Source organism: Rhinolophus sinicus, chromosome 4, assembly GCF_057876585.1.
Source record: "Rhinolophus sinicus isolate RSI-liver-muscle chromosome 4, RSI-T2T, whole genome shotgun sequence".
Classification (NCBI taxonomy): Eukaryota; Metazoa; Chordata; class Mammalia; order Chiroptera; family Rhinolophidae; genus Rhinolophus; species Rhinolophus sinicus.
Window position 1 is genome coordinate 17143963 of NC_142504.1, and position 23616 is coordinate 17167578.

Genomic DNA, 23616 nt, shown 5'->3' on the forward strand with positions numbered 1-23616 from the left:
TTAAATTTTAGTTTATTTAAATTTAGACTTATGATTGCTACAGATACAGAACACTTCCATCACTGCATAAAGTTGTTTTCTAGCTCTGCCTTAAACCATATGAGGATTCTCCCCTCTACTTCAAAATTCTTCATCAAGAAAACCAAGCCATTCTCTCTGTCCCCTACTCATTTCTTCTACTCTTGGATGGTGAATTTATTTAATGGTTTCCATACCTTCAATCACTCAACAAGCTCTTGTCTAAGAGTTATGGAGGGTACAACAAAAAGTGGCAAGAGTTTTTTCTGTCATGGCACTTATACCTAATTGGAGAGATAATAAATGCCCACAAAGCAACCATAAAATAATCCTAAGGAAAGCACTTTGGGGAATGTGCCATCCTCTATACCTCACTAAGCTAACATCCTTTCACCTGGGTATAAACAAAAACAAAACAAAGCTCTCATATGAACACCACCATGAAAACATATCAAATGTGTAAATAGATGACATGTATGAAAGCAAATATTACATCCATTTATTTTTTTTCAATTTTCCGTAAACATCTATTGAAAACGTATTATGTACAAGGCACTGTACTTAGCTCTTGTAAAAACACAAAGAGGACTAAAATACTACACTTATCCCTAAGGAGTTTACAGTGCGGTGGAGAACTGATGAAAATTATCATTACTGAAATCTGGGAATACATCAATAGTGTAATTGCTGAGCCCTGGAATTTGTTAAAATACATTTATGTTTAGTGTTCTGTTTCTTAAAGACTATTAGGTAATTTTAACTTGAGTCTGGATATACCTAGAAGAACTATATGTTATAAATTCAAGCTACATGTAACTTACAAATCTGCTGATGGTTGATTGGTATTATTGACAATTTTATTTGCATTATATATTTAATTGATCTTAATGACCTCCATAAATTAACCAGTGTGTTATATATATTATTCATTAGTCCTGTTTCTCTTTGAATTGTTCTAAATAAGCCTCACGGCCTAACACTAGCTCTAAGTAAAGACTTTATAACTTATTTTTAATGACAATCCACAATCAATATATAATCATTCAATAGTGTCTTTGTTACAAGTAAATGCTTAATATAAGCAGATTTCCCAACAGACTTACCCTTTCCTGGTATCGTCTTTCAAAGAAAGACATATCGTCCTCTTCAGGTCTCTTTAAGGAAGAAACTTGACTACTTGTACCTACTAATAAGAAAAAAAAAATTCTAAGTGACATATTTCTATAATTATAAATTCTCCTGAAACAAAAAAAACAGAAAGAAAGCATTCCTCCTATCCAGTGATATTTTTTAAAACCAGAAATGATCTCCATGGAGAATTGATCATGCTACCTAATTTTTTTTTAGAAAGCAGAGCATCGTAAGACAAAAGTAATTTTCACTGGCAAACATTCTCCAAGTATTCAACCGGTTCATATCAAATAATATCATATAGCTATTTCATATAAGAGCACATTTAGCTTGGTTCAACTATGATTTACATGTTATAGCTAAACTAAAAATTCATGTAACACTGTAACAGATAATGAACATTAGTATTATAGAAGTGCTGTGGTCTGAATGTTTGTGTCCCCCCAAAAAATACATATGCTGAAATCCTAATGCCCAATGTGATGGTCTTAGGAGGCGGGGTCTTTGGGAGGTGATTAGGTCATGAGGCTGGAACCATCATGAATGGGATCAATGCTCTTATAAATGAGACCCCACAGAGACCTCTCGACCCTTCCACAATGTGAAGATACAACAAGATAGCGCGGGCTATGAAGCGGGAGGAAGACCTTCGCCAGAACACAACCATGCTGGCCTTGATCTTGGATTTCTCCGCCTCCCAAACTGTGAAAAATAAATTTCTGCTGTTTATAAGCCACCCAGGTTATGGTAATTTTATCGTAGCCACCCAAACAGATTAAGACAGTTTGTGAAGGGAACCGTAAGTGATGATAATACCTGTTTTGAAATTTTTCAAAACTAAAATAATTTTAACCATTTTCCATGGTACTTACTTTTTCAAACTAATCAAGCACTAGTTTATGTGCCAGAAGAAATTTTAAATTGCTTCAGAAGGAAAATCTGGTTTTCTTTGTAGGTATACCAAGAGCCCAGTTTCATGGAAAAGTCCACCGTCATTTGAGATGAATGTCTTGGTTGGGTCCCTTCATATCCAAAATAGAGTATCAACCTGAACACCTGTTCTAGTTTTCAAAGCACACGAATCCACTCTCAAACAGCAACACAAAAATCACATAACTCCAGACAATCATCACAGAGTATATAACCACATTCTGTCAACTATCTAACAGAAAAAGCCTCGTTGAGAAAAATAAGAAAAATTGCATAGAATATGTGCTGTCTATTCATTCATCTGAAAACTTTCCCTGGATCATGTTGGACCATCTGAGCTAAGTCTCTGGCAGAATCACCTTCATTGAGTTGCATTTTAATGGTGTATAACCATTTATCTGGTGAAATGGTATATTACCACTTTTCTCAAAGGTGACTATTAGAAATGAGCAATCATCTGCTGTATTTGCTGAAAAAAAAGTTTCTAAGGACTTTGGGCCATGCATCACTGAGGGTCTCTATACAGACATCTTTAAAATCCAGCATTGGTGTAACTTTCATTAGCATTAAGGAACTCATGTTTCCTCCTTTCTAATTATGAAAAGTATTTAACTGATGGCACCTTCCTTTGTGCTTTGGCAGCCACTATATTCAGTCAAAACTGAAGCTTAACGCAGCAATTACATCAACCTTAAAAGTTGACACAATTGTGTCCTTTTACTTGGTTTTGATTTTCTATCTCTGTTTTATCATTACTTCATTGTATGTTGCTTTTGTAAGCATCAGCCTTAAAATCTCTTGTGGAGAAAGTCTGCGTACATGAAAAAGTTGTATGAAAATATAAAGAAAGAAAAATCTCATTTTAAAATATTTTTTAATACTAAATACCTAATAAAACAAATTCCTTCTTCAATGTTTTTATTCTTGCTTTCCATAAAGGAAACAGAACATTACTGCTTAAAAATGAATTCATTTTTAATGTAATTTATAAATGATAAAACTTTGCTAACCTATAATTATCACTGGATTACATCCTGTTTAGGAGTGCCTAAAGGATCAAGGCAATTAGTCCACTAGAGGGCTCTCTTATTCAGACATCAAAGCAATAACACGTACCAGAATAAAGTTTTAAAACTTGAAAGTACTGTGTATCGGAATCCTCATATTTCTCAGATGTAGCAATTTTTCCCAATTAAAAAAAAATGAAGTTTTTTGCTTTTTCTCAGTGCCTGGTCAATACAAAAATAAAATGATAATCAAATGATGGAAGGAGAACTGACTGCTGGTACTGAAAACACCATGTGATATACAGATGATATATTACAGAATTGTACACCTGAGACCTACGAAACTTTACTAACAACTGTCACCCCAATAAACTTTAATAAATAAATAAATAATCAAATTGTGACAATACTGGAGAAAAAGAAAAGTATCTAGAAAATTAGCAATCTATATTCTTATTTTCTATATCTGAAAATACTTCTCAATTTAATTTCATTACCATCTGTTAGTGTTTCTGGAGAAGAACTAGATGATGCTTGAAATGCTTTTAAAAATGGGTGGTCCGTGGCCGTAACTGGAGAGTCTAAAAATTCAGCTGAAGGTGCACCTGATAAAATACATAAAGAATGAAAATTAAATCTATATTTGTTAGGATACAAAGATGTTATTTCAAATGTGAAATAAATCAGAACCTCAGCAGAATCATTAGGAATAAACCTTTCTATAAAAAGGAAAGTTGGATTTAATTCTTACCTGCCATAGAAAGTAAAGGCAAATGGGTAAAAGTATTTTTGTATTGCTCAGAGACATTTTTCACACACAAAAAAAAATTATGCACAAACGTAAACGTCAGAAAGGAAGTATAGAACCTTAACATAGTTACAAAACACTATCAAAAGGAAGTCATTCGTGATAAAGAACCTCTAGTTGAAGAGGGCAGAATATTTTTACTCTATTCCTCACTGGAAAACCATCTAAAAACAAAACATAAAAACTAAAGAAAACCTTTTCAATGAAACGAGGAAACATCCCCAAACCATAAACTACAGACCAACTGCTAAATACATTAACTTTTAGACCAAAAAGAAGGAAGCTACAGAGAAAATTGATTAGTGCTCCATCTTCTTCAAAACCACCACCTTCCCCACATCCCTCTCTCCATCCCGTGGGTAGAGGGAAAGAAAATAAACTTTTAAACCTATTTGGTTTTAAAGTTAGTCCTTTCTTATAATGTAAATAGTGTGGGGCAATTGCTCAGTCTTTTAGATTCCCACCCACTCCTTCCCCAGCTGCTCTCTCATGTGGCTTGTGGGAGGCTCAGGTCCAGTCAAGCCCATGTGCTGTCCTCTGGTTGCTGCGTGCACTCCAGATCTCAAATGCTCAAGGCTGGCCTAAGTTGTAATTTAGTGTTTCAGCTTGGTAGGGCCTGGTAGCCTCACACTTGCTCTCATAGAAGCACAGGCCCCTCAATGCCTGTCACTTCTTCACTGAATCCTCCAGGGCTCAGGAGACCCACCTCTAATTCTGCTCTGGGTCACCCTTCCCTTGCCCCTTGCTATAACAGATGCCGTAGCAGGCCCACTGCCTCACAGCTCAGTTAAGAGCTGGGCATTATTGGACTCCTTCCACTTTGTAAAGGAAGCCAGTGTCAGCAGTTATCTCTGTCCAGGATTCTACATGGCTAACGGAGCAGAAGTCCCTCTTCCCCAGGCTCCCCTACATCTGAAATCAAGATAAAAATATCTTATGCTTCCTCTCCTCACTCTCACCTTCCTTCACCTCCCCTTCCCTCAGGGGCCAGGACAGACAGATTTTCTTTCCTTATATTATAAAGATGATTAAGTGATAAAACACTAGAAGACACAAAAAGGCAAAGATGCCATCTACTACCACTATTACTTAGCATTGATCTGAAAGTAACAGCCATTTTGTTTAGTTAAGAGTAAGAAGGAAGAATCAACTATTGAAAAGGAAGAGGCAAAAACATCATTTACAAAATCAACTAAATGTTTATTTAAAACTCTAAGATTAAGTAGAGTAATAATGACTGGTAACAAAAGCAGCATAAAACATTTGCTTTTTCATAAACAAACAATAATCAGCTAGAAAACAAAGGAAGGGGGAAAACCCATATATGCTAGGTATTAAAAAATGAGGAAATACCTAGAAATAAAATTAAGAATTGTGTGGGACTTTTATGAAGTTAACTGCATTCCACTTAGCTACACAGAAGACAAATCAGGCGACTTAATATTCTGAAACATCAATTCTTCCTACATTAATCTATACATTACAGTGCTTTTGTAATAATAGAATGTTTTCAAAAAATGATGCCAAAATTCTGAAAAAATTAAAAGGTAAGAATTAGTCAGAAAAATCCTGAATAAAATGAAGTCATAAATATTAATTTATTATAAAGCTGTAGTAATGAAAACAATATGGCAGTTGCACAGAAATAGACAATAAAGAGGCAGACTAAATAGGAACAAAATCTGATAGAATATGATAAAGGTAAAAGTTTCAAATTATTTGGGAAATTTGCCATCAATTTGAACAAAAACTGAAGTTACACACACCTCACACTTGCACAAAAAATAAATTCCAGAGGCATGAAAAAGCTCAACATAAAAACAAAAAAATTAAATATTAAAGTAAAATGAAAGAGAACATACTTATAAAATTGGAGCAGGGAAAGCCTGCCTCAAAAAAAAAAAAAAAAGACTAAAAGACAAATGACAGATTGGAAAGAAATATCTGCCAAAGAAAATAACAAAGGATTAGTATATAGAATCTATAAGAAGACTTTCTATAAATCAATGAGAAAAGATAAAAATATGAAAATGGGCAAAGTATATGAACAGACAACTAACAGAAAGTAAAATGGCCAATAAATACGAGAAGAGTCTCATCTCACTAATAACCAGAGAAATCACACTGAGACAATAACATTTTCACACATCAGACTGGCAAATAATTAATATCAATGACCAGCATAAATGTGAGGAAATAATATCACGAGAGGAACTGCAAACAAGTAAGCATGTTTGGAGGGTAATTTGACAGAATGTATTATAATTTCACATGTGCACACACTTCAACCCAACAATTCTACTTCTCTGTATCTACCTTAGAGTCACATTCACATGGTATACAAGGAAGCAAGTTCAAGGATTTTTTTTTTTGGCAGGTTTGTAAACACAAAATAAAATGGAAACAATCTAAAAGCCACAAACAAGGAAATGGTTTACATAAACATATATCTATAATATGGAATTCTATGCAGCAGTTAAAAAGAATTAAGTAGACTTCTGTGTCCTAACATATAGACCTTCAAAATTTTCTAAGTTAAAAAGAAGTAAACTATAAAAATGTGTGTTAAAAACTCATGTCAATTGATGACAGCAAATTACCCTGTGGGAAAGAATCTGGGGTAAAGACAAGTGTTCAAGGGGGCCTTTTACTTTATTTCTATTTTTTGAATCTTTTATAATAAGAAAACATTCATTTATATTTATGTAAATTTTGTAATAAAAAATTAGAATACATGCTTGTTTAAAAAAAAAATCTACACACAAAAGTATTTAAAGTAGATAGAAACCATATTCTTCTCCCCAGTTCCACTCAACTCAGAAGAATCCAGTTACCTGCAACAGTTGGTGATATATCCAATTGAACTTTTCCCTATATTACTTAAAACTTGTATGTATACAAGCAAATATATGTATTACATACATAGACATACATGCATGTGCGCATGTAATATAGATGTGATTATATAAGTGGTTATACACATATGCATATTCACACATGAATATAAGCCTTTGTTTCCAAAATGGTTAAAATGGCAAAAATTGCATATAATAGGGTAATCGTTAGGTAAACTACATCATATCAAATAAAGGAAATAGTATTCAGCTATCACAAACAATAGGGCTGTGGGTTGGGATTTGGATACAAGAACTAGGATACGAGTGATCCTTTACGTTTTCTAAATTTTCTGTAATTACCATCTACTGTATAGTGGCAATAAAACCTTTTTTAAAAGATAAAAATCAAATGAGAAAATGTTTTCTGGGGGAAAAAAACATGAAGAATATAAAGGGTTAAACAAATAGAAGGCTTCACTATTGTTAGCACACACACAAACAACATGAAAAGCCCACGTCACTTACCAATTCCACTGTCATCTAACCGCATGTAGCCTTCTGCCAGTGAGCTGAAGCCAGTCAGTCCTCCCATCGCTGCATAAGGAACATCCCGCCCCACTGGTTTTCCTCGAGCCAGTCTTTCTTGCTTAGTCTCCACTACTGTGTCATGGGCATATGCAGGCTGACCACAAGCACAAGTGAAGCAGCTATGGAATCCTGAACACTTCGAACCTGAGTCAAGATGTAAAGCAAGTTAAATGTTTTTAAATGTAGGTACTGAGCTGTCTGCCCTAAAAATGCTCAGCTTGGTCAAAATCACCTGACTCTAGGTTCCTTCTACACTGTCCTCTGGCTCCTGTCACTCTTACCTCCAGCCTGTGAACTCCCTCCCAGCCACTGTTCTCATGTCTAAAAGACACTAAAGTGGTAAAGGAGTATGTAACACAAAAACAATGTTGGAAAAACCAACTAGGACTAAAAGAAATTGGGCTAAACACTGAAGAGCCAGGAAATGCAGTCCTCTCCTCGAATACTTAGTTAAAAGCAGGTATGGTGAGGACAGCCCAGTGGCCCGGACAAGGTGAAGAGATGAAACCTCCCTAAGGATAAATGCCCCATAGAAGCCATATTGGAAGGTCAACCCACAGATATAGAAAGGATGCAACGGAATACTGTTTTAAAAAGGAATGAAGTACTGACACATGCACAGCATCAATTAATTCAAAAAACATTATGCTAAGTGAAAGAAGTCAGGCACAAAAGACCACACATTCTATGAGTCCCTTTATATGAAATGTCTGGAATGGGCAAATCGATAGAGATAGGAAGTAAATTATTGGTCACCTAGGACTGGGGGGAGGGAGGAATAAGGAACAACTGCTAATGGGTATGGAGCTTCTTTTGGGGATGACGGAAGTATTCTAAAATTTATTGTGATGATGATGGTTGCACAACCCTGTGAATATATTAAAAACCATTAAATTGTAACCTTGAAATGGGTGAGTTGAATGGTATGTGAATTATATCTTAATAAAATTATTACATATAAAAAAAACAAGCCCTATTGAAATGGAGGCCAGACTATGCCATTAACAAAATCTTTACACCTTCATACTTCTGACAAATGTGTACGGGAACCAAGGTATATAAGCTTTTTCCAAGTATATTCATACTTAGCCAATGAAACACATTTATTCCTGCCACTGCTATTAAAAATGTTTTATATTTCATCATGAGATTTCAATTCAAACTATTACAAAAATAAGTGAAATACTATCTCCTGAAAAAAAATACTGGCCTAATATCCTACTTATTTCAAAGGGTTTTTTTAAAGGATGATCCAGTGAAAGGGCACATGGGATGGGAGCTGCAATTTGGGTATAGGTACTGATGTAAGAGAGCTGTTGCATATAAAGTGTTAAAATTATCATGTTACGTTTTGCTTTTCCCATCAGCCTATGTTTTAGGCAATAACATAATAATCCACCAGCAAATCATAAAATTTTTCTCAACTTACAAAATCCTTTTATAAACCTATAAATAGAATTTAGTTGATAAAACTCCCACTATTGAAAAATTTGAATCCAATCATGTTTCGTGATTCCTTAACATCTATTACTATTATTTGACTTATTTGAATTACATGAGATCAGGGTTTACGATTGCAAAGGAAACAAATAACTCGGAGTTTTTCCACAAAAATAAAATTTTAGAGTAGCTATCCATCAAATTTTTCTTTGTTGTTTCCTATTGACTCTGTAGCTGAATAAAACTGGCACAAAGACACCTTAACTATTCAATAAAGAAATAAAACCATTCTGTTGGTGTGTTTATAATAATGCAACTCACAGGCATTGCACGTAAAGCCAGGTGCAGCACTGTGTTGATCTGCAAAGTGCTTGCACCTGCAGCGAATGGGCTGTGCCCCATTCAAAGGGACAAATAGGTAAGCCCTGCACTGGCAGCCGGTCACTCGACAAGGCAGACGAATGGGGCGCTGCTGTGGAACCGTTTCAAAGTCTGTTTGATGTTGTTTATACCTAAAACATAAAAGGGGAGAAGGAGAAATAGAAACACAATGCAGAATTGCCAGAAATTACAATTTCTATTCTGTTAAGTGCAAAATGATTCTTTTTTATTTGGGTTTCATTGTTCTTGTTAGTAAGGTGAAAATAAACTCCCCTACTTGCAGTATTTCTGCCAGCTGTGTTGCTATGGTCAGAGAAAATCACTTGTAGATTATTTTTAGTTATGTATAGTTATTTATATACAGAAGAACTTTCACAATAATATACAAAGAAATAGCATTTAATTCCCTTAAAATACTTACCACTGTAGATTCTTTAATATGGAAGCATAACTTAAGAGTATGAAAAAAGTTATTTACAAAAATTCTTTTTATCAATGTGCATTACTTACATTTATTTTTACAGGTTTGCTATTTAAAATTGAAATAAGTTCAATAAACATACATTGATGTAACTTATTTTAACTTATTTTTTAATTTTTAACTTCAAAATAAATTATCAACATTTTTAAAAGCCAAAGCTCTTTGTTAAAACATTAAATAATTGTCTTAAATAGGCTATTCGCTTCCTTCTCAAAAGATGATACTGAGTAAAATAATATTAAATTATTATTCTCAACATTAATGTAGGTAATAGAAGTTAAAAAAACAATGAGATACCATTTTTCACTTAGCAAAGAGAGCCAAAGTTTTTTTAAAACAATATATAATTCACAATGCTGCCAAGAGTGTTACAAAAGAACCAATCCCATTTAATGTTTCAAGAAACTTCAATAGATCCATCCTTTAACCCAGACAGTTCATTTTTTGAAAATACAACCTAAGAAAATAATTCCATGTATAGAAAGAGCTTTATGCATATAGTCTTAGCAACAGTACTTACAATAGCGAAAGCTATATATGTGTATATATATACATGTATATATATATATACATATATATATGTATATATATATACATATATATATGTATACATATGTATATATACATATATATATGTATATATATATATACATATGTATATATATATACATATATATACACATGTATATATATGCACACACACACATACTTACAAATACACACACACATACTTACAAATACACATACACACTACTAATAACAAGGGAATGGATAAGTAAATTACTAGACAATGTTTCAAACTTTTTATCAGTGAAACCCTTTCCTCAAACAAAATCTTTTATAGAACCATGATATATAAAATAGATAAAAGCAGAATTGGTTAGAGCAAGGGAAAGTGCCAGAAATGGAGGCCGCTCTTCCCCTAAGCTGCCCTCCCACCTGGAACACCTCTAGACACCCTCACAGGTCTAGGGAACACACAATGAATACCACCAGACTAGCTGGAACATCAAGCAGGTATTAAAAATCTTGTTTGTGATTACTACATAACAATGCGGAAATACGTTTCTGTGATTCTGTCATGAAAAACTGGTTTAATATTTATACGCATACATACTTAACAACTAAATTACCTATGTAAAGAAAAAATTACATGAATATAATAAAATACATTAACAGCAGCTGGCTTTGGGTGGTGAGTCATCTTTCTACTTCTCTATATAATCCTCATTTGTCATAATAACCATGTTTCACTTGTGTTATAGGGAAAAAAACTGTGTAGACAGAGATCTCACTGAGTGGCCTGTACTAAAGAACTTTTCCATCGAAGTTGAGTTAGGCCAATTTTTAAGGTTAATTCCAGGTTGTATAATTATACATAGATAAGAGACGGGGCACTAAATTTGTACAGGACTAAATACTGAAACTGACAGAAATTGACTGAACTCCTCTTCAATTCTGAAAGCTATCAACATAACCCTCACCTGCACTCCTCCAGTGTTTTCAGTTGGGGTTGCTAAATAAATTCCAAGTCAATCTATATATACATTACTCATCCTAGCAACTGCCTAACAACCTTCAGCAAACTGCAAGTCTGTAAACAGCAACCATACAAAGAGTCTCTCATGAAAGAGCCCCAGAGACTATCAGAACAGGGCGGTTCTCCGTCCACGGTTCCTTTGGAACAGAAAGTTGAAGTTGTTACCTAAAAACACATAATGGGTTCAGCGAGTTTTCCACCAAGCAGTTTTGTCCTTTGAGCTTTACAACTGTGACCTGTAACCATAGTAAAATTTAAAGCAGAACATGATCAACACAGCCACATGCGAACTGCAGATACAGGCAACACACAGCAAGGATCCGAGCCTCGTGTATTTCCTTTGCTCCATGTGCTCTGCTCGGAAACGGACCATTTGTATTAATAATAAACGGACCATTTGTATTAATAATAAAAGACTGTGTGCTGAGTACTTCTGTTCGTTTAAAGAAATGTAGCAACACAAGATGTTTCTTAAAGTATAGAGGGAAATTAGTAAATTTGAGGAGAAATGCTTTTATTTGGAGATTGGTAACCTGTTCAGTGTGGGTCATCTCAAGCAGTTCTGCTGTCTGACAACCTGTCCTCTACCACCCTGTCCAGTGGTGGGAGAGGTCGAGTCTGCTCCTCAGCCTCAGTGAAAGGCAAAGCCATAGGGACACCCACATCTTTTTTACCAATGGCAAGAGAAGAGGTACTGAAGGTGATGGACTCTATACTACAGAGTTCTAACAGGATATAACAGAAAATTTTAAATTATAGCAAAAAAATTTTTTTAGATAATTTCTAATATAAATCCCTTTTAAATGTTTCTCAATTATCACAAGTAATGTTATTTATAGAAGGAAGCTATTCTATGCTACAGTTTTATATTTTCTAATCACCAGAAAACTTAGCAATAAAATATCTTACCTATGTGTACAAAAACACAGTGTCTCTGGACCCACAAGTTTACAATCCATTCCAGTTGGTGACTGCCAGCTGACGAATAATCTGTTCTGTAAGCGCATAGGTAAAACTTTTCTTTTGTATTCTTCATATTCTTCAGGAGTAAAGAGTTTCCCTCCATCGTCCTCACCGACAATTCTACACAACAACAACAAAATATATATATTTCTCTTAAACCTTGAGTATTTATTTTCCAGGGTAAAAATACTAAACTATACTTTCCAGGTTAAAAATTAAACTACACTTGTATAGTCATCAGCTTTGTTTTTTATACTTTACTCATAGGTTCATGTTAATAGCAAAATTACACAATAGTAATAAAGCTCTTGATTCCCATATAAAAAAGGATTCTAATAAAAAAGTCAAAGAATTCCTAACATCTGACTTTACTGACCAAGGTTTACCACTGAAAAATGACCACATATTCATTTCAATTTCTCTTAGGATTCTGAAGCAAACATGTTCTTTCTTATGAAAAGCTGGAGCTTAAACTTCTAAAAATTCTAACAATTTCTGCCTTGAAAAATTGTACCCCCAAAAAAATAACACAAAAAACAATGTAGAAGACATAACTGATATCCACAACTGATTCCAAACCCTGGCCAGTTTAAACTAACGTGGGACCTGCAAACACCCTTGGATCTGCACAAGCTCAAACTCATATCTGTTGCTGAGTAATCAAGTGCATCGTTGCCGAATTCCAGAAATAAGACCTCAATATTTTACGGGGAAAATTAAGCCGCTATTTATTAATTTCCTAAGAAATTAGGAGTTGGCCTCCCTGGAGGAAAAGGAAGCACAGTTAAAAGAATTTGTACAAAATTGAAAAAATTTCTCCTTGGAAATGCCCCCTTTTAAGTCATGAAAAGTGTTTGCAGAATACTACCTAATTTTTTCTGTAATCCATACCTTTTTCCATACTCTCAAGCCTTTAACTGAGGTAGATAAATAAAACCAATTCAGAAGCTATGAAACCATCGCAACCTCCATCCTTACTTAAAAAATTTAGGTAGACAATAGTGAAAATACAAAGGGCATTTTCTTCTGAGACAACTTTTGGGCCATTTCACTTTATTATACCTACCAAGTAATATACCAACAAGTAATGGAAAGGAAGACCTTAAGATCAATGCAGGTCTTTAAAGAAAGAGATTGTTTGTATTTAAGTTCTAAACCAGTGCAGCCTAAACTTTATTGTAGTTACACAAACCTCAAGGGATCGAGTTCAAATGCAGATTCAGATTAATGGTCTAGAATGGTCCTGACACTTAACATTTCTACTAAACTCCCAAGTGATGCAGACACTGATGGTCCAAGGCTCTAACTTTTACAGGGAATTGCTCCTGGTTATTTGTTTGCAAAAATAATTTTCCACCAAGCCCTAACAATTTCTGGGCCAAGCAAGAGGCTACAACAGGAGGCCCACAATCCACGTATCTAAACATCTAAATAACTAAGTTACCAGTCAACACTGGAGCCCAGCAACCTGGTTCCTGGGAAAAGCCCTGGAGATCTGGAGGCTAGCGAGGCCGGCTCTGCCCCGGGTGAGAGCTGGTGGAAGCTGTCCTGGGTACCGACTCCTGGTATTACCTGGACCCACCTGAACCCGGGATGAGACCTAACCCATCAAGCTTTTCACTCTCACTTTTCTGTTATCAGAATTACCAGGCATTCCTAGGTGTTCCCCGAAAGTATACCACCGAGACAGTCAGAGGGAGTGCACTCAGCAAGGGAACCCGTTTGCCGGAACAACCCTGGGTGATCTATGGCGACCACCTTTATGCAGAGCAGGCAGAGCTGTGATTGTCTCTTTTCTCAGGTGCACAAACACATTCCCCACCCCCTACTCCCAACTCCGTATCTTCCTGCCTGTTCCTCTCCAGTAATTCCCACTCACCCAGTTCCTCAACTTTAAAAAACCTTCCTTGGAAAAAAGAACACGTCGCCGCAGGCGCACCAACCTTTGTCAGGACCCTGGGCAGTGAGTCACCTCCTCAAGCCACGGGACTGCTGCCTCTCCAGTTTCGGGAGAGGAATATCTATCTCCAGAACCACAGACACTACACCAATCGGTGTCATTCTCCCAAAACCAGCACCTAGGGATTGGCCGCATGTTCAGAAAGTTCACTTGTCCCATTGCCACACTAACATGTAAATTTAATGTCTGCTAACTTTTATAGGCCCCCGGTACTCGAGGTGTAATTCTTCAATGGCCATTTAGGAAAAATAACTGGACCTTTGCATAAATCGAGAATTATGAATCCTTCTTGGAAGGGATCAGAGCCGGAGACCTCTTAAATAGCCTCGGAAGAGACTTACTAGAACTGCATGTCTAGTATTCTGTAATTAATTACAGAAAGACGAAACTGGAAACCACTGTAAGCCTCCCTCCGCAGCCCGGGAACGGACGCCAGGGCCCCGGCGGGCGAGCACCGGACCCTGCCCGCGCTTCTGCCGCAAGGGGGATGGGGCCGCGCCAGGCACCCGCGCCCCGCGGAGCTGCTGCCTCACCTGCGGTACTCCAGGTACTCGTCCACAGCCGCCGCGCCGCCGGGAGGTAACGTCAGCCGCTCCATGGCTGGCTAGGAAGCGACAGGCGCCAGCGCCGCGCGCTCTGAGCCCGCCCCGCCCGCGAGCGGACCTCGGAGGAGCCAGAACTGGCGCCGCCCGGGCCGGCCGCGCCCCCTCCCGGCCGCCTCCCGATTGGCCCGGCCCGAAGACGGCGGTGACGCCACACGGCTCGCGCGCTTCCATCTGGCCGCCGACGCGGGCGCTATAAACCCGCGGTCTGCAGGCGCGCCGGTCCCCGCACGTGGGTCTGTACCGCGGTGCACAATCCTTTCTTCTCGCTTTTCCTAGTCTGGCAGGTCCCCTTGTACACTGACATGTGACAAAGCAGTGCAATGCCTTGTGTGTAATGGACGCACAGAACATGGTTTACTTCTTTGTATAGCGGTTTTCACCGGTTTTGAGTAGTTTCTGGATGTGGCCCGCCTCCCCATAATTTCCAGCCGTGTTTTCAAAATTGGCGTTTTAAAAACTCTCAAGTAAAATTAATAATCCTGGGTGTCTGCGTCCTGTTTGGGTGTCACTAAAGCTACATAGTCTTCAAGGGAAGTGAATAGCAGGTTTAAGGGGATACAAGTAGAAACAATTTAGTTATGATTTTTGAACATCTTTGGAAATATTCATAAAGTCTTTTTTAAAGTTGAATTACCATGCGATTGGTAATTTGACCATAACTTGATTTAGGAACCTGGAAAAGCGGTAGGAAATCCACAACTGCTCAGGAGTAGTTAAACTCTGAGGCTGCCTAGAGATCCTAAGCTTGCACGCCCTCTGTAAATGATCTGGGCGGGAGAATCTGCAAACAATAAGAAAAATAATTCGTTGAACTACAATACTTAATTTTAAAAGTACTTTCCTGAATATTTCAGGTCCCAAGGCAAACCATTATACAGAGAGACTGTTTCCGTGGCCCCCCTCCCCTCCTTTTCAGTGCCCTTTTTTCTCTTCTAAGGTTGTTATTCTTGCTTAGGCCGGTCCTATTCCCACTTTAATATACCCACTGCTTTTTGTTAATTGTAGTTGGATCCTCAACGATGCAAAGATTAGAGGTGCTGACTGCCCCTCAACCCCCCCTTAGAAATCTACATGTAACTTTTTGACTCCCCCAAAACTTACTTGTAATAGCCTACCTACTGTTAACTGAAAGGCTTACCAAGAATATAAACAGTCAATTAACACATATTTTGTATGTGTGTATTATATACTGTATTCTTACAATAAAGTAAGCTAAAGAAAAGAAAACGTTAAAATCAAAAGAAAAAATACATTTACAATACTCTATTGAGAAAAAAAACACGTATAAGTGAACTGACGCAGTTCCAACCTGTGTTGTTCAAGAGTCAACTGTACTCTCCACTAAAGTGTTACGTCGTAGCTCAACTTTAGTCCATGAACTTTGAAGCCTCCCAGACACATCTGCATTTTATAGCGAGATTTTCATGGTTAAACAAGCTTTCAAGAAACAGAGGGAAACATCATAGAATACCACCACACAGAAATAATAGAGAACAACAAAAAGGCAAAGAAACAATGGAGACACAATCTTACCAGAAAACTAAAGCTAGAATGATAGGAAATCCTCACATATCAATAATCACCCTAAATGTAAATGGACTGAACTCACCAATAAAAAGGCACAGAGTAGCAGATTGGATCAAAAAACTAAACCCAACCATATGCTGTCTCAGAGACACACATCTCAGCTACAAGGACAAGCATAGACTCAAAGTGAAAGGGTGCAAATTGACACTCCAAGCAAATGGTATCCAGAGAAAATCAGGTGTATCCATACTGATATCAGATGAAACAGACTTCAGGGTGAAAAAGGTAACAAGAGACAAATATACACAATGGAATACTATTTGGCAGCAAGAAAAGATGAAATAGGACCATTTGTGACAACATGGATGGATCTTGAGATTATAATGCTAAGTGAAATAAGTCAGACAGAAAAAGCAGAGAACCGTATGATTTCACTGATATGTGGTATATAAACCAAACACAACAAAAGAACAAGACAAACAAATGAGAAACAAAAACTCATAGACACAGAGAATAGTTTAGTGGTTACCACAGGGTAAGGGGGGAGAGGAGTGGCCGATGAGGGTAAAAGGGAACAAATATATGGTGATGGAAGGAGAACTGACTCTGGGTGGTGAACCCACAATGGGATTTATAGATGATGTAATATAGAATTGTACACCTGAAATCTATGTACCTTTACTAACAATTGTCACCCCAATAAACTTTAATTTAAAAAAAAAAACTTTCAAAAGTCAAATAAAGGAGTGATCCAGAAATGGGGTTTTTTTAGGGAAGGAGCCCTGCTCAACTCTCTCTCCAATCACACCTTGTGGGCGGTTGCTGCCAGTTTTCTCTCTTTATGAGCACCTAGCCCTGCTTTTTGGACAGCAGCTAAACTATTAATAACAAAGATAAATAACAGAAAGTGCTAGGCTCTGTTAGCTTATAGAATTGCCTATGTAGACAATTACAGTTTAATGAATCTAGGGGGAAATAATTAAAATAGGCTTAGCTCAACTGTGGACTCTTTCAGGAAGATGCAGGAGCAGTAAACTCTTCTGAACAAAGAAATTGACAAAAATATTAGGCATGACAAATAAGACTATGAAACAAAGTAGAAAATGTTATCCTAACCTTGTATAAAACTGACACCTTAGCTAATTAGAATATTTTATATGATTTTTTTCTACTGTAATAAAAAAGAATTATAATTTCTTCCCGAAAGGTAGCTAAATTGATCTAGGGTAGGATAGACAGAGGGACATAAAAATCACCTAGGCAAGTGTTAGATATTTTACATATTTAGTCCTATTAAAATAAGATAGGTATTATCAGCATTTTGCAGTGATGTCTAAATCAGGAATGCTTTTTTCTGAAAATAACAAAATAACCCAACTAACAGAGACTTAATTTAAATGTAAGGTTTTTTGTTACTTTAAAGAAGTATGGGGGTAGAGTTTTGTATGTCAAATATATACAAGTGTGTATCAAATATATACAAAAATAAAGAGCCCAGGAGGGCAATCCAGGGTGCTGAGTCACCAGGATTGGAACCATGTGTTTCAGACAAGAATTTCTCCATTACTGTTTATAGAACACCTACTGACAGCCAGCCACAGTGCTTGGGGACACATGGGAATGAGAATCTCCCACTTTCAAGGACCTCCCAGTCGATCAGGTGGAGGAGCAAATAAGGAAAGAGCTTACATGTTTTAATGAAGTATACTGTCATGTTAGAGAGCCCCACCTGGCAAAGAACCAAGGGATGCCTCCAGTCAACCACCAGTGAAGAACTGAATCCTGCCAACACCATGTGAGTCAACCTGGAAGCAACTCCTTTCCCAGGAGAGTTTGCAATCACCGTAGCCCCACCCCATACCCTGATTGCAGCTTGTGAAGCAGGGCACCCAGCTAAGCCAGCCCATATCCTGACCCACAGAAACTATGAGATAAGTATTACTTAAAGCCGAAAAAATAAAAATAAAGAGAACAGTATAAATTTAATGTTGCCATGACCCAGTTTCAACAATTAGCAAATGCATGGCCTGTCTTGTTTCATTCATATATATATATATATATATATATATATATATATATATATATATATATATATATATAAAATCTCCATCCACTTTTCCCAAACCCAGATTATTTTGAAGGAATATACTGGAGAGTTTTGAACAAAGGAATGACTTCTGGCAGCTCACTCTTACTGCCAAGTGAAGAAGAGCTCATGAAGGAGAAGAATGAATGAAAACAGGAAGACCCATTATGAGGCAATTACTATAATCCAGGTGAATTTACAGCACCTTAGTTGAGCATGATGGCAGCAGCGATGGTGAGAAATTGAGCATGGATTGGCTCTTTGATGTACTGCAAAGGTAGAAGCTGACAGGATATATTGATGGATTGATTATGGGATGTGAGAAAGAATCAAGGATGACTTCAAGGTATTTGGCCTGAGCAACATGATGGAGCCATTTACTGAAACAGGGAAGACTGCCAGAGGATGGAAATCAAGAGTTCATTTTTGGACATGAATTTAAACTACCTATTAAATATCCAAGTACAGATAGTGAATAAAAAGTTGGATATCTAGATCTGTGCAATTCAGGGACGAAGTCCAGGCAGGAAGTATAAGTTTGAGAGTAATGATAAGACAGTTGGTATTTAAAACCATGGGACAAGATGCTTTCACTAGGAAGTGAATATGAATACCAGAGAGGTCCTGGTACACTCCAAAGTTGACAGCAGGAAGAGGAAGAGGAACAAGGAAAGGAGACTGAATAGAAGCTCCAAGTGAGGCAGAAAATAAGTAAATAAATAAATGAATCACAAGAAATAGTAATGTCCCAGAAGATAAGTAAAAGAAGTATTTCAAGGAGATAGTAAGCAAAACACACAACTAAATTTAAAAAGAAAATAAAAACCAACGCCTAGAATTTCAAAACAAACTGAAACAGATAAACCTAATGGTGTATCAGTTTGGTGACAAAATCACACAAGAAAAGAATTATTCCAATTGACCTTAGAACAGAATGTTTTGACTATAGTTCTGAGTAGGACGTATTCTTAGGACAAAAAAACTAAAAAGGTTAACAAACCTTAAATTATCTAGTTTCATCTAGTAGCCTTATTGTTAATAGTAGCAATTGCATCATTATTTTGAAATTCATATATGTATGTTTTAACATACTACAACTAAGAACCTATGTTAAAGTAATGAAGGATGAAATGTTCAGCATAAAAAGGTCATTTAAAAATCTTGTAATTTTAAATTATGGTTGTAAATATCGGTATAAATTGGAACTTTTTAAAATTTATTTATTTTCTAGCTCGGTCCACTGAAAAGAACAAGAAACAATCAATGATAATCCAGGAGCAAAAAGAATCCCATAATGTGGTCTAAAACACCATTTCACACTAAAAGGACTCAGGGTTTTTGACAGTCAATTTCTGGATATGTACCAGTTGAGCTTGGAACATCTTTTTGTGCCAGAAAGCAAGGAATTTATCAAATTGAGCTAATATTGCCATATCAAAGGAATAGAGAAACCTCAAAAGCTTTCCTCCTTGTGCCCAAAATAGGATAATTTGAGTAGCAAACAACTGCAACTGACAAGAACACATTCAATGTGTAAAGCCAGTTTACAGTGGTATTCAAAAGAGAAAAAAGAAGAGACATATTTTATGGACATCATGGAGGTTGCTAGGTAACCAACACATCACTCTAAAATTGGATCATTGAAAGGAAATAATTAAAGATCTTCCCTGCCTTTCTGGTATGAACAGCATTTCAGGGTAACCAAATAAACCTAATGGACGCAGGAAATTTCTTCTATACAGAATTCTAGCTAATAAATGTAGAAGGAACGATCAAATTAGCAAACTACCATCTTGCAACCCCTCATTATTTCAAATTGAATCAGATAATGGTCATCAAGAGATACTAAAATCATTAAGTCTAAGATTGTTGGGAAACTTTACAAAGAAGGAATCAGGCTGTCACCACCTGAACAATTTAAGCATTATACTAAGAGTGAGAATCTGACACTATGTGGCTCTTGAGGAAATGAAATAATATGAAGTCTGTAACATCACCTACAGTGTATTCTTATCAAAAATTTGAAATGGACTTTAAATCTTGAGATCTAACTTCTTAGACTATAGGAAATACAGAGGATGCAGAAACAAACACCATAAGGATGCAATTGAGACATTCTACAGGATCGCCGACCCGGTTTCTTCAAGAAGTAAATGGAGTTCGGGAGTGGGAAATAGAAATGAAAACAGATCTCAGAGGCTGTAAGAACCAATTTCAATATGTGGACCTTGTAAGGATTCCAATTTTAAAAAATAATTGTAAAAGAATATTTTTTAAGACAACTGGGGAAATTTCAACAGTTTGTATTAAAACTTAAATGTTTATTTCATTTTGTTAGATGTAAAAATGGCTTTGTGATTACATAAGACAATTTTTTTTCTTTTAAAGCATAATGAAGTAATTAGGATAAAGTACTTCATGCCATTTACGATTTCCTTTTAAATACTCCAAAAACAAAATAAAATAAAATGGAAACAGCTCCAGTTTATCAAGATGCCCCCTTTACACCAGCATAAACAAAAGCCCCTTGTTCTTGAATGGCCATAGAATACTGTCCTTGCTTCAGCAACTCAGATGCACACGACTCAAGAATTGTTGAGTGGCAGCAATGAAGGTCAGAACCCAATTGGGCAAAAGCTGCAACCTCACAATAAGGAGCCAATTCCAGTTTCATGGTACCTGCCACCTGCTTCATGGCCTTGGTTTGGCAGCAGATCTGACATAGGACAGAGACAAACCCACGTTAATGGTAGGGCAGATACCTTTATAAACCAATTCTGTTTCCAAGAAGATTTGTCTATCAGTGACGGAAATGACATTTGTTGGAATGTAAGCAGACCCATCACCAGCTTGTGTTTCTAGGACTGGTAAAGCAGTCAGGAAGCGGTCACCAAAAGAATCGTTCATTTTGCCTGCTTTCTCCAGCAGATGGGAGTATGGGGAGCACATATCATCAGGATGGGCCTCACAAGCAGGAGAGGGGTCTGTGGGGCAGCAGAGAAATCTGACAATAAACCTGTTTGGATAACTTGTCATAGATGATCACAATACATTTGCCATTATCCCTAAAATATTCTCCCATAGAACAGCCGGAATAAGGAGTCAGGGGCAGCAACAGAAGCAGCAGCTGAAACCACAATGGTATATAGTATACTTCATGGCATTAAAAATGGATTCATGGATAGATATGTTAAAGTATAATACAAACTTAATGGTAGTATCTAGGTGATGGTGGACATATTCTTTCAACCTTGCTGCACACTTAAAATTTTCATAATAAAATGTTGAAAACAAATGTAAAGCTGTGTTGCCTAGTTTCAAGCAAGTCCAGTGAGGAATATTTCTCCAAGTAGCTGTATTAAGTACCAAGTAAGCATAACTGGAAGAGAGGGACTTGTCACAGGAATGGGAAAACATAAGAAATTTTCATTCCTTTTAAGCAAGACATATATATATATATATATATATATATATATATATATATATATATATACACACACACACATACATACATATATATGTCAGACCTTGTATTACCAACTCATTTTAAGCCAAAAGCCGTAAAATGATAAATTTGATCTGATTACACACAAGTCTGACCACTAACCAATCACCATCCCAGCTCTCTAACCCAATTATGGATTAGCCACTGTATGTTTTATTCCCAGTCTTTTCCCTACTTGGCAAAATGCATCTGGCCTGCTGCTCGTGACATACAACAAGAGCCGGGAATTATCACCTATTTTGTATGTTCTCTATCCTTATAGTTCTATACTAGTGGAGGTATTTCACTGCTTTGTCTCTCCCAAATGGGTATTAATAACTTTATTAGGTAACCCTCTGGCATCTAAAATAATAAGGACAACATGTAATAATGGAAAGAGGACAGGCTTTAGACTTGTCCCACACCTAGGTCTAAATCTCTTATCTGTAACCAAAATGCCTAATAATTGAGTGAAAAATATATATCAACTGTGATACAGCCCCAGAATGGAATAACCGTGAAAGTTACATACGTACTGACTTGGAAAGAAGTTCATGATATGCTGTACAAAAGGAATGTATCACGTATTGTTTTAAATCTAAAAAAGGTACAGATGCACAAAGCAAAATGTATAGAATGGTTTAGTAATTCGTTTAAACCAAATATTTATCAGGCACCTATGTGTGCCAGATAGTTGTATAGGCCCAGGTTTTATCAGTGAACAAAATGAAGTCCTTGCCTTCATGGAGCTTAGATTCTGAAAACCATCAAGGAAAAAAATAAATTAAGGTAATACCTAACAATTTAATGTTAGGTATACCACAACTATAAAGAAAAGTAAAAAAGGGAGAAACTAAAAAGAAGTGAAAAAGTAAAAAGTAAAAAGAAGAAAGCTAAAGGCATGCTCTTTTAGGCAGGTAGTCCAAAGACAATTTCCCTTGAGAAATAACATTTGAGCACCTGCATCTCAGGAAGGGAACCATGAAGGTATTTGGGAATGAGAATTGCAAATAGAGAGATAACAAGTTTGAAGTTGCTGAGGCAAAAACATGTTTGGTATGTCCTCAGAAGAGAAAGTCAGTGCAGCTGAAGAGGAAGTAAGAAGAAGGTGTGTGGTAAGAGGTGAAGTTGGGAGGCCACCAGGAACAAATTAGGGCTTCTGAGGACACAGTGAGAACACTAGCTTTTAAGTGGAAATGAGAAGTTAGTGGAGAATGTGGGCAGGGGAAATCAGATTCACATTTATATCCTAAAATGTCAACAGCAGTTATCCCTGGGTGGAAGAATTTTGGATTTTTCCCTGCATCTTGCTTTTCCCTATTTATTCTCATTTTCACGTTCATTTCTCTCTCTTCCTCCTCTCCAGCTCTTTCTCTCAAAAGGTGAACCCTACCATTTCCCCAACCAAAAGTTGTTAAAATCATTCAGGGCTCTCAAGTATTTAAAAAATGGTTCCAAATACTGCCTTTATTTATTTGTTTGTTTGTTCTTGTCTTTTACATTATATCGTGTCCCCTTTTGAAGTAAACACTTCTCTAAAAAACGAGAAACAGTGTAGGTATATTGATAGCTATTCAGCTCAAAATGGTTAAAAACAGAACACTGTTTGCAATTACCAAATGTGCGAGTCAAAGGTTCCTATGTAAACTGTTAACACTTTAGGCTTCTAAGACATAATTAAATGGATGAGGTAGATTCTCTAATTCAAAAAAGGAAGAATACGATGTCCCTAAAAAGACAGACCTGGGCCTCTATAGTCTACTTAACCCAGAGTCCAGATCCTACGTGTTTCTTGAAAGACAAATGGGACCCAAGTTATAATTAACTACA

General features: G+C 36.6%; 1 protein-coding gene across 7 annotated transcripts in view; it reads right to left on the reverse strand.

Moving 5' to 3' along the window:
- Positions 1-23616, reverse strand: part of FAM221A (family with sequence similarity 221 member A) — a 54254-nt gene that overhangs the window by 3520 nt on the left and 27118 nt on the right. For 2 of the 7 annotated variants that reach the window (XM_074340864.2, XM_088797695.1), the window contains exons 2-6: positions 12071-12244; positions 9081-9271; positions 7257-7463; positions 3584-3691; positions 1122-1204 (exon numbers count right to left, since the gene is read on the reverse strand). In XM_074340864.2, coding sequence (XP_074196965.2) covers positions 1122-1204; positions 3584-3691; positions 7257-7463; positions 9081-9271; positions 12071-12168 — 687 coding nt within the window. In that variant the 5' untranslated portion in view covers positions 12169-12244. The other 5 variants (XM_019727726.3, XM_088797694.1, XM_019727718.3 and 2 more) reach the window with 5 other exon arrangements.